The 12,672-nt window shown below is 38.4% G+C and overlaps 1 protein-coding gene across 1 annotated transcript; it reads left to right on the top strand.

The window, feature by feature from the left end:
* The first annotated feature begins 6,788 nt into the window (after positions 1-6,788).
* LOC134805630 (uncharacterized) lies at positions 6,789-10,050 on the top strand. The gene has a single exon (XM_063778899.1). The coding sequence runs from the start codon at positions 7,054-7,056 to the stop codon at positions 7,942-7,944; it is 891 nt and encodes a 296-aa protein (XP_063634969.1). The 5' UTR covers positions 6,789-7,053; the 3' UTR covers positions 7,945-10,050.
* The last annotated feature ends 2,622 nt before the right edge of the window (positions 10,051-12,672 follow it).

Below are 12,672 nucleotides of genomic sequence, written 5' to 3'. Positions count from 1 at the left end.
AATTTTGAATTAAGAGTTGTAATTATTGGATGAATTGCGAGGCTGAAGATGGCCAGCCCCATCGGATCTCCCTGCTGACACCCAACTGCAGAGAGAATATTGTGAGGTCCATACATCAGGTTTGAGGTGTACCTATAGCACTGCCAGAGGTACGGGTATAGACCAGGGATATTCCTCTGCACCTCCGTCAACATGGCGCCACGGTCCACCGAGTTAAAAGCGTTTCTGATGTGTAATTTTAGAAGTACTTGGTCCTCGCAACGATGTAAAAAAGTTCGGCACGCATGAACTGCAGCCTCACATCCTCTCTTGGAGCCGAAACCCAATGGAGTTGGCTGGAACATGTGCTCCAGGCCTTCGGCGATACTTTTGCAGGCGACTTTGGAAGCAAGCCTCCGGAATGTTGAGCCAATGGCAATGGGACGAATGCCGCCATCCTTTTTACGCAAAGCGCAGAGACTGACCCCGTACAGAGTTGGGACTACCTCTGCACAAACATTTCCGGCAAGCATGAGATTGACAAAGCGGGTAATACTCGCGAGTAAATCGTCGTTCCTGCCACCAGGAACGCCGAGAATGAGATCTTTAAGGTGATCCATTCTTAAAGGACATTATAGCTGCCATGACTGGATCCTCGCTAGTTTGCAAAAAAGGTAGGGCAGAGTCCGGCGGATCGGGAAAGTTCGACGTTGGAAAGGCTGGCGGATGCTTAGCTTCCAGAGATGCGAGTGTCTCGGGCGTATCAAATATGAAAATAGATATTTTTTACCTGTGGCCTCTTGAACTGTACAGGTAAAACTGTGCTGCCCTCCTAGTGTAAAAGGCAGTTTTTCGACATTTTTCCGAAATTGACTTTTTATGGTATTCGTAATGTACAGATCGAGCTGCATCGACCACTCTGACCCGTTTTCCGATAAGTGGATTCGTTTTCGAGAAAATATCGTAAAAAGGCCGTATTTGCACTAATTTTCCAAGAGTTCCTAGTCTAAAAAGCGACTATTTGACAAAGCCAGGCTAAATCAACGTATATGCAGTTATACGTTTTTTACGCTCTGGTTTGCGTGAAATCTTATTCACCATATCTAGCCTAAAAGTACGTATAAGACAAAAACTAAGCAAAAAATACGTAAAAGACACTATACGCACTTTAAGATTAGGATCTTTAGCAAAATTTTAGATCTGATACTAGTCTAAAAAAATCGTATATATTTTTTTCTGTTTCTGTTTTTTCTGCCCTCCTAGTGTAAAAGGCAGTTTTTCGACATTTTGCTGAAATTGACTTTTTGTTATATTCGTAATGTACAGATCGAGCTGAATCGACCACTCTGTCCCGTTTTCCGATAAGTGGGTTAGTTTTCGAGAAAAATATCGTAAAAAGGCCGTATTTGCACTAATTTTCCAAGCGTTCCTAGTCTAACAAGCGACTATTTGACAAAGCCAGGCTAAATCAACGTATATGCAGCTATTTTTTTTACGCTCTGGTTTGCGTGAAATCTTATTCACAATGTCTAGCCTAAAAGTACGTATAAGACAAAAACTAAGCCAAAATACGTAAAAGACGCTATACGCACTTTAAACTTAGGATCTTTAGCAAAATTTTAAATCTGATTACTAGTCTAAAAAATCGTATAGTATTTTTTTCTGTTTAAATGTCTTATACGTCATTTAAGCCTAGTATCACTTAAACTTTTCTACGTCAACATTAATAGTCTTTTCTCAAAAATGGACGGCAAAGTCGACTTTGCCGTTTAAAAAATTGGTCGCGAAGCGCGAAGTTTATGGCCAGTCGAAAATTAAAAAGTTAAAAACATTGCAGTCTCGATTTTGGGACTGCAATGTTGCATTCAAATTCCATTATTAGTCGTGTTCCAAACTTTTTAAAAGTTAAAATGGCCATATCAAATGAAGGCACAGGCCCATTAAACAGCCAAACAGATGATTAGTACGTATAATTATAATGTTGGTACCGCGACTATTTAGCTGTCTCAAATAGGTTGGCGTATTTTCGGCAGAAAAATACACTTTTATTTTTTAATTAAAAAAATAAAAGGCGGCAAAGCTAATTATTTCAATTGATTCTACTTTTTTCTGTGAAAATATATACGTGAGAACGTTGCTTCTGTGAAATATTTCTATTATATTTATATTTCTTGCACCATTTTTGAGAAAAGCACTATATATGACTCGGCTGGAAGGCTACTTGCTGGCTTCGGATTCATTTAAACGGACTCCCAAGGTCGTCCGTTTAATACGAATCCTCAGCCTGCAAGTAGCTACTTCCGAGCCTCGACAATAATGGTTGAAAGTGCGTCTAACTAGTCTATAACGCAGTATATGCTCCAACCTTCGTCATGCCCCCCGCGCGCCGAAAGACACCTTATTAGCCGTAGTAAAAGCCGTCAGCCGCCGGCGCCGGCGCTGGCTTTTGGCTGCCGGAATGCGAGCGGAGGTGGCTTTTTGCGCGCGAAATGTTGACCGAACGCCAAGGTAAGAAATAGTACATTATTGTCGAGGCTCGGAAATAGCTACTTGCAGGCTGAGGATTCGTTTTAAACGGACGACCTTGGGAGTCCGTTTAATTGAATCCGAAGCCAGCAAGTAGCCTTCCAGCCGAGTCATATATAGTGCTTTTCTCAAAAATGGTGCAAGAAATATAAATATCATAGAAATATTTTACAAAAGCAACTTTCTTACGTATATATTTTCACAGAAAAAAGTAGAAAGAATTGAAAAAATTAGCTTTGCCGCCTTTTTATTTTTTTAATAAAAAAATAGAAGTGTATTTTTCTGCCGAAAATACGCCAACCTATTTGAGACAGCTAAATAGTCGCGGTACTAATCATCTGTTTGGCTGTTTAATGGGCCTGTGCCTTCATTTGATATGGCCATTTCAACTTTTAAAAAGTTTGGAACTCGACAAATAATGGAATTTGTATGCAACATTGCAGTCCCAAAATCGAGACTGCAATGTTTATAACTTTTTAATTTTTGACTGACCATAAACTACGCGCTTCGCAACCTATTTTTTAAACGGCAAAGTCGACTTTGCCGTCCATTTTTGAGAAAAATACTTTTCACCACACCAACCCCAAGAAAATATGAACTGTAAGATATCAAACAAAATCAAACCAAATCAAATCCAAATGAATGTTATTAAATATGTATCATTTAAAAGTCAATTCTACCAGCAAACATAAGAAAACAACTCAAAATTTGCATTTGATTACTTTGCCTCACATGTGAATAAAATGCAACTTTGCTATCGGTTTTTGAACAATCAAGAGAGCCTTTACCATTTGGTGTGGTGAAATAGTAGTTTATGGACTGTTACATAATGAAAGGCCGGCATTAAAACTCGAGTGTGGGTTTATGAAACGAACGCAGTGAGTGTTTTAATGCCTAATTATGTTTAACACGAGTGTTTTAATGCCTAATTATGTACAGTTACATACACTGCTTTATCTACACACATATTATAAACTTTCTATGATATATTCACTAACCTCATATTACAGCCGATATTGGGGCACTTCGCTCTCTAGCGGAACTCGCGGATATGAGGTGGCGGCTCCGAAATATCTTTATCGCACATTTTACACGAAACTTTTGTTATAGTTACTTTAAAAACAACAAAACAAATTATTTTTTACTTGCAAACTAATTAAAAGATATACTGTACGTCAAATCGCGGCAAATGAAAGCTTTTTTCACGCACGTCACGCATCCGTCGTTTTTTTTTTAATTCAGGGACAAACTAGAGTCGGGGTCGATTGCCATATCGTTCGATACCAACTAACATGCGAGATTTGTCAATATTGTAAGCAATTGTCATTTTATTTCGAATAAAACGTCATCTCGACTGATATTAGAATAGGGGTCACATCAAATTGCTTTATGTTCGAAATTTGAATGCATTACCAAATCGATTTTGATATAGTAATGAAGCTATTACAACATTTTCACACATAAGAAGTTTGCTGTAACAAAACAGTTTATCGTAATGTGGGTCATTATTTACGGATTTTGATGTCATCATAGAGGGTTTATGATGTGTGTGTAAATAAAATACTTTATTATTGCATTATAATCGTGTGTTATCAATAATATGTAGTGTTTACAATTAGTACCTTCAAGTATTATCATTTTTATCAAGGTATATACTTTTACATTGTCTCGCAAATACTTTCGCTCGACAGCAAATGGGTGATTCTTAAATTGTGTCCAAAAAACTTTTTTTTATAAACGTTTTTATTTTTCGCATATCTATACATATAATAAAGCTGAAGACGGTCGAAAGTCTGTACATGGAAGATATTTGAAAAAAAGTTGGCTGGGGATACTTAGAATCGATAACAGAACACGTTCCAAAAGTTTTTAGAATTTTTGTCTGTTTGTCTGTTTATCTGTTTATCTGTTTGTCTGTTTATTTGAACGCGCATCACGTGAAAACGGCTGAACGGATTTTGATGAAAACTTTACTAATCTGTCGAGAAAATCCCCGGCCAGGCTATAGGCTATAAAAATTCAACCCCTAAAAGGGGGGGTAGTCACAACACTCGATTGACTTAAGTTTGCCCCTGAATCTTATGGCGCTACTTAGGAAGGAGGGGCAAACTTTTTCAAATATGTGCTACCACTATTGAGTACCCTGGTAAACTAACAGATGGCGCTGAATTTAATACGTTGTGACATGAATAAGCTACCGAGGAAAGATTTTGCCAAATTAACTCTAAGTTTAGAAGACACGGATATCAACAAAAATAATTGAATAATTATGTTGATTTAATAAATTAATAATATATCGAAAAATGTTCGCGCTCGCTTCGCTCGCGTTTTCAATAACTTTCTAAGATATGGCGACTGCAGCAGCATTACTCTGTTGCAACGTTGCTGCTGCAGTACTGGCAATTTTCGTGATAAAATGATGTGACTGACTTCCATACTAAAAGTAAAAATGTACAACTGTCTAACTGTCTATCAAATTGCGTTTTTATATCGAAAAATTTTCGCGCTCGCTTCGCTCGCGTTTTCTAGTACTTTCTAAGACATGGCGACTGCAGCAGCATTACTCTGTTGCAACGTTACTGCTGCAGCGCTATCAATTTTCGTGATAAAATGATGTGATTGATTTCCATACTAAAAGTAAAAATGTACAACTGTCTATCAAATTGCCTATTTATATCGAAAAAATTTCGCGCTCGCTTCGCTCGCGTTTACAATCTATTTCTAAGATATGGCAACTGCAGCAGCACTACTCTGTTACAACGATACTGCTGTAGCACTATTAATTTTCGTGATAAAATGATGTGACTGATTTCCATACTAAAAGTAAAAATGTACAACTCTGCCTATCAGATTGCGTTTTTATATCGAAAAATTTTCGCGCTCGCTTCGCTCGCGATTTTAATCACTTTCTAAGCTATGGCGACTGCAGCAGTATTACTCTGTTGCAACGTTACTGCTGCAGCACTGTCAATTTTCGTGATTAAATTATGTGACTGATTTCCATACTATATAAAAGTAAAAATGTACAACTGTCTATAAAATTGCGATTTATATCGAAATATTTTCGCGCTCGCTTCGCTCGCGTTTTCAATAACATTCTAAGATATGTTAAGGTGACATTCGGGTGGCGACTGCAGCAGCATTAGGTACACTGTTGCAACGTTACTGCTGCGACACTGTCAATTGTCGTGATAAAATGATGTGATTAATTTCCATTCTCAGCTGTAATGCGGCAATGAACGTCACTCAATTAACCAAAAAAATTCAATGTAATCTTGATGACCCTAGGGAGAGGGAGCACTATGGTCTAGAAATGCTTAGGGCATCAAAATATGTTAATCCGGCACTGGTCGTTTGCAGAGTCAAACGATTTGGGACTCGCATTTTATACGCATTACCATGCGTGAAAAAAACGAATCATTCCCGAAAGTCTCGCAACGCATTGAGGTTACAAGGGGCACGTGGTCTTCCTCAGGAGTCTGAAGAAGAAACAAAATTTTGACAGTTCCGAACAACTGACAGGTCGATACCGTCCGGCGGACTGTTAATCAGTGGGCCCCTTTACGGCTTAGGTACTGTATCGTCCGATATACACCTACTACTCTGTGTAGTTTTATTTAGTGGTACCTAATTGTAAAATATTTTATCTGAACTTCAGTCCTCTAGCATATCGGTTTTTTTTTTAATAAAATCGAACAATGTGTAATTCAAGAGTCGAAAAAGAAGATATTTTCATCAACCAAAATGCTGAGGGGAAATCTGCCAACGACGCTCATCTGCACGAGATGAAAAATCATTTATCGTCGATCAGCATTGTTATGATAGTGATTTGTGCACTATTGGCCATCGGAGTACTCTACGCTTGCTATAAGATATACAAGAAGTGCCACGACAAATGGTCAAGAGACTTGATCGTGCAATACAACCTTCGCCGCTCTTTCAATCGAGATCTTCGCGAGACACACACTCACTGCCATCAATGTGGGCCTGCTCGAGGTGTTTCTTATTCAACAAACAAGATGAACGAGTGACCCAGTATCCAGCATCAGGACATTACGGCGATTCCAGAGTGAAAGTGAAGTGCGCGTATTCGATAATGTGAAGTGAAATTAGTGTAAAAATCGGCATGAACGGTAATTAGAGCGTACCTACGCGTAAGTTTTCTTTATTTCTCAGCAAGGATTGTCTGCATACTTCATTTTCATGATCGTAAGATTTTTTTAATGTTAATTTGATATGATAAGTAAATTGCAAGAGTTACTTGGTGATTTAAAAACCATTAAAGAATATTTAGTTAAGCTTAGTTATGATAGAAGGACGCCTGAAGTCCTTAATGCAAAGTTAGAAGAGGCATTTTTAATATATTCTAACTATCTAAAAATTTGTGAACAAGTCCAGGTAGATATCGATAAGAAAAAACTGACTGGTCAAAGCTTATTGGATATTCAGAATTTTTATGAACATATTAGGAGTTTGTATAAGCAAATAGAGGATTTTTGTCACAAAACCTATACAAGTTCAAATCCACCGTCTAATAAAAATTTCAAAATGGGCGAGTTTAACTTGAAAATAGCGCTTTCATTAATACCGTCCATGACTGACGATGAAGTTGCAATTAATCAATTAATAGACTCTATAGAATACTACGACTCTACCTTAAAAAGTGACGCGAAACAACAGTTCATAAACTTTGTCTTGAAAAATAGACTTACACAAGTAGCTAAATTAAAGTTAAGTTCGTCATACACTTCTGTCCAAAATTTAGTGACAGATATGAAAAAACTATTGTTGCCTAAAAAATCAGCCACAGCTATTCAAAATAAATTGCAGACCTTGAGACAAGGAGAGTCTTCGATTGATGACTTTGGTCAAAAATTGTCGAAAATGTTTGTAGATCTCACGATCGCGCAATCAGACGGTGACTCAAATGCATTTAAAGTATTAAAAGGTCTTAATGAAAAACAAGCGATTAAAAGATTCGCGGACGGATTGCGCAATCGTCGAGTAAGTACAATTATTGCAGCTCGCGATTACGACTCTTTAAAAGACGCCATACAGGGTGCCAAGGACGAAGAGACGACTTCAAGCAATACGTCAAGTGATGTATTTTCTTTTAACCATCGTAAAACAACTTATTTCAGTAGAGGGTACGTTCGAGGGCGTGGCTCTTATAGGGGGCAACCACACTACTCTTCAGGCGCAAGGACGCTACACAACCCAGGACATTCGGCAACAGGAGCATCATACAACTACAGGAGCAGAGGAGCTGGCAGAGGAGGCTACCAGTTCCAGAGCAATCACCGAGGCAGAAACTATCAAGGAAACCGAGGTAAGTCTAACACTTTTCATGGAAACAATGGATATCGCAACAACCGTATTTTTACGGCTGAAACTGAAACTGATAAAAATGTGAGCCCAAATCAGTTTTTTCGTGGATAATGAATCTATATTTGCAAGTAATGATACATGTTTAGTTTATTTCAATGTGCAAAACAAAAGACAATTATGGTTATGTGACACCGGTGCCTCGATCTGTGCTTTGAAGTTGGCGATCGCTTTGAAATTAGATATTCCGATTTATAAAGACAAGTTAATTATTAACGGAATAGGTGGAACAAAACAAGCAATCGGATATGCTTACATTGAATTAACGGAACGTGACCATGTATTTCAACATAAGTTTTATATTTTTGACGACTTCTTTTCAACCACGTGGGACGGAATAATAGGTAAAGATTTTCTTTTAAAATACCGCGCTTTGATAGATTTACGAAATATGGAATTGACCTTAGAATCAAGTAAGAATGAGACAGTTTGTATACCTTTTGAAAATGATAGAACTCATTTAACTCTTCCACCAAGAACCGAATCATTACATTTCGTGACTACAAACTTAGAAGAAGATTGCGTAGTGTTTTCATCAGAATTGCAAGACGGTATATTTTTGGCTAGTTCAATAGTTAGACCTTCCAATGGAAAATTACCTATAAAAATATTAAACACGACCGAAAAAGAGATTAAACTAAGTGATTTAAAGCTAGTAATACATAAAGCGAGTGATTATGATATTTGTTGTTTTGATAAATGCGACTCAAAAAGTGTAGATCGTGTAAAGGATTTATTTACTCATTTAAAATTAGAAAACCTTAACAAAGAAGAACAGATTTCTGTAGAAAACTTATGTGCCAAATATTCCGATATTTTTTATTTACCCGGTGACAAGTTAACAACGACAAATATTTACAATCACTCAATAACATTTAAAGAGAACACTAGTCCTATTTATACGAAACCGTATAGGTTACCACACGCTCAGAAAGACTTAATAAACACTGAGTTAGAAAGTATGCTAAAACAAGGCATAATAGAGAAATGTTCAAGTGAGTGGTCTAGCCCACTTCTAATAGTTCCCAAAAAATTAGATAAAAGTGGTGAGAAAAAATGGCGTATTGTTGTAGACTACCGAAAATTAAATAACTGCATTCAAGATGATAAATTTCCACTTCCCAATATTACCGAAATTATTGATTCTTTATCAGGTTGCGTATATTTTACACATTTAGACTTGGCAAACGGATATTATCAATGCAATTTAGACCAAAACAGTCGAAATTATACAGCCTTTGCCTCAGGCCAGTGGCGCATGACTCGCATGCCCCAAGGTCTCAAGTCATCTCCAAATTCTTTTTCTAGAATGATGAATTTAGCAATGTCTGGTTTAACATATGACAAGTGTCTAATTTATTTGGACGATTTAATCGTTTTCGGAAAGAATCTAGATAACCACAATTCTAATTTAATGGATGTTTTTAAAAGATTACGGAAAGTCAACCTTAAGTTAAATCCAAGTAAGTGTGAGTTCTTAAAAAAAGAAATATTGTATTTAGGACACGTAGTGTCATCTAACGGTGTGTTACCCGATCCAGAAAAAATAAGTGCAATTAAAAACTATCCAACACCGACTAGTTCAGACCAAGTAAAAAGATTCGTTGCATTCGCTAATTATTATCGAAAATTTATTCGAAATTTCGCAGAAATTGCTTTGCCATTAAACCACTTATCACGTAAAAATGTAACATTTAATTGGGATAATAACTGTCAAAAATCTTTTGAAAAACTTAAAGAAGCTATGACATCGACACCTGTATTGCAATACCCAGATTTATCAGAAAATAACACATTTATTGTGCAAACTGATGCGTCAGCATACGCACTTGGAGCTACCTTAAGTAATTTTGATAATAGGCCAGTAGCATTTGCCAGTAGAACATTAAATAAAGCCGAAAAGCACTACCCGACCGTAGATAAAGAACTACTTGGCATAGTATGGAGCATAAAACATTTTAGACCTTATTTATATGGGCGTAAGTTCATAATCAGAACGGATCATAAACCATTAGTTTATTTATTTAGCATGCGCGATCCCTCAAGTCGATTACTCAAGTTCAGGCTAGCGCTAGAGGAGTATGATTTCAAAGTGGAGTATGTGAAGGGATCGGATAACGCACCGGCCGATGCATTGTCACGTATTTGTATAAATAGCGATGAATTAAAGGAAATGAATGAAAGTATTAATGTAATAACAAGATCACAGTTTAGGAAGGCTTCTGCTACTTCTAGGCAGACTATTGATTCTACAGATGATCGGCCTGATCAACCGAAAATCGTGGAAACACATAGTAAACCTCAGAAGTCGGTAGAATTACAATTTTTGACACGACAAGAATTAATTAAGAAACGGAATCATATACAAGTGTGCGTGGAAAATAAAATATTTCTCTATGATTCATTAAAGAAAATATTGTTTATTAAATATCTAGATTCTTCATCGCAATTATCGCCAGGCGAATTTGTGAAAGAGTTAGATAATTTTTGTAGGAAAATAAACGTTAACGTGATATATATAAAGAAAAATAATAATAACTACATATTTATAGAGAAATTATTGCATGAATTTAAAAAGTCAGACTGCAGTTCGAACTTAAGACTATGTATTTTAAAAGATTTAATAAGAGTAGACGACAAAGATCAAAGAAAGGTAATATTGAATGATTTCCATCTTTTACCCACCAGTGGCCACGCGGGTATGAGACGGATGTACAATAACGTTAAAAAATATTATTTTTGGCCCAATATGGAGGAAGATATACGGAAATTTGTAAGGAGTTGTGATAAATGCCAAAAACATAAGTACTCAATTCCAATAAAAGAACCCATGGTTATTACCACAACCGCCACGTACGCGTTCGAAAAAGTTTTCTTAGATTTAATAGGCCCAGTCGAACTCGATGAGAATAATTATACTTATATACTGACCGTACAGTGCGAATTAACTAAATATATTGAAGCGTATCCATTGGTTTCAAAGAAGAGTGAGGAAGTCGCTCGAGTATTTGTCAACAATTTCTTACTTAGATATGGCATTCCGAAACGGATAGCGACCGACAAGGGTACAGAGTTCCTGTCAGCTACTTTCAAAGAGGTAAGTAAACTTCTAAATATAGACCAATTGAACTCTACAGCCTACCACCATCAAAGCATAGGTGCGTTGGAAAATACACACAAGCACTTGGCTGCTTTTTTACGTATACAATCAGAAAAGCATCCACAAACATGGAGTACATGGCTGCCTTTCTGGAGTTTTTCTTTTAACACTTCAGTTCACACTGAAACTAAATACACGCCATTTGAACTTGTATACGGTAGGAAATGCTCACTTCCTAGCAATTTAATGGGTAATATTGTAGAACCTTTGTACAATCACGAAAGCTACCCTAAAGAGTTAAAATATAGACTCCAGGTATCTCAAAAAGAGGCTAGAGATAACTTGATACAATCAAAAATGAAAAGAAAAGAAAAATATGATTGTAATAAGAAACCTATTTAGGTGTCCGTGCCTTCGCTTGAACCACATTATGAGATAACACCCTTGTAACTCAGCCCTAATCAAGCGAATTCATCAACTAGTAGCGCCATCTATCGCGCTACCCAAGTACTAATGTCGACCGGATGCCAGCGCTCGGCTGCTTTCTCTTCAGTACGCTTTTGTAACTCAGCCGAGCAACACGTTTACAAAGCAAGTTTAAAAAGATCAAGAAATTTAAATCGTAAAGATATTTTGAAAACCTCCGACTTCGTGACATTCCGCTCGGTGCCCATGGCCCAGCGACGAGACGCAGTGACCTTCCTACAGGCACCGTCATAAAAAGTACACGGGTACTTACGCCTTATGGCTTCGTCCTGTGGGACAACAAGCGTCGTCCCGTGAGACGACATGGCGTCGTCCCGTGAGACGACGAGCGTCGTCCCGTGAGACGACAAGGCGTCGTCCCGTGAGACGACAAGGCGTCGTCCCGTGAGACGACAAGGCGTCGTCCCGTGAGACGACAAGGCGTCGTCCCGTGAGACGACATGGCGTCGACCCGTGAGACGACATGGCGTCGTCCCGTAAGACGACATGGCGTCAACCCGTGAGACGACAAGGCGTCGTCCCGTGAGACGACAAGGCGTCGTCCCGTGAGACGACAAGGCGTCGTACCGTGAGACGACAAGACATCGTCCCGTGAGACGACAAGGCGTCGTCCCGTGAGACGACATGGCGTCGTCCCGTGGTATCGTCCTGACACACGACTTGGTATTGTCCTGACAGACGACATGGCAGCGTCTTGTAAGACGACGAGCATCGTCTCGTTAAAAGACCTTGTTACATTCCGCTCAGTGCCCGTGGCCCAGCGATGAGACTAAGTGAGCTCTTATAGCCATCATCATAAAAAGAATACCTACGGGTATAAATGGCACACAGCGTCGTCCCGTTGGACGACAAGCGTCGTTGCGTGAGACGACATAGCGTAGTCCCGTGAGATGACATGACATCTTCCTGTGGGACATCAAGCGTCGTCCTGTAAAGCAGTAAGGCGTCATCCTGTGATACGACAGGCATCGCGATGAGTTACGTCATCATGTGAGAAGACATTGCGCCATCCTGTGGTATCGTCCCGTGAGAGGATATTGCGTCCCATAGACGTTGCGTTGCATTGTTTCATAAGACTACATTTTGTCGTATCGTGAGACATTAATGCGTCGTCCTATGAGATGATATCGCATCGTCCTCTGAAATGACATTGAAATGATGTTGTCTTGTTAAACAAAAACCGTTGTCTCATGGTC

The sequence above is a fragment of the Cydia splendana genome, unplaced genomic scaffold (assembly GCF_910591565.1).
Source record: "Cydia splendana unplaced genomic scaffold, ilCydSple1.2 scaffold_46_ctg1, whole genome shotgun sequence".
NCBI classification, from domain to species: Eukaryota; Metazoa; Arthropoda; class Insecta; order Lepidoptera; family Tortricidae; genus Cydia; species Cydia splendana.
This window is presented reverse-complemented; position numbering and strand designations above follow the sequence as displayed.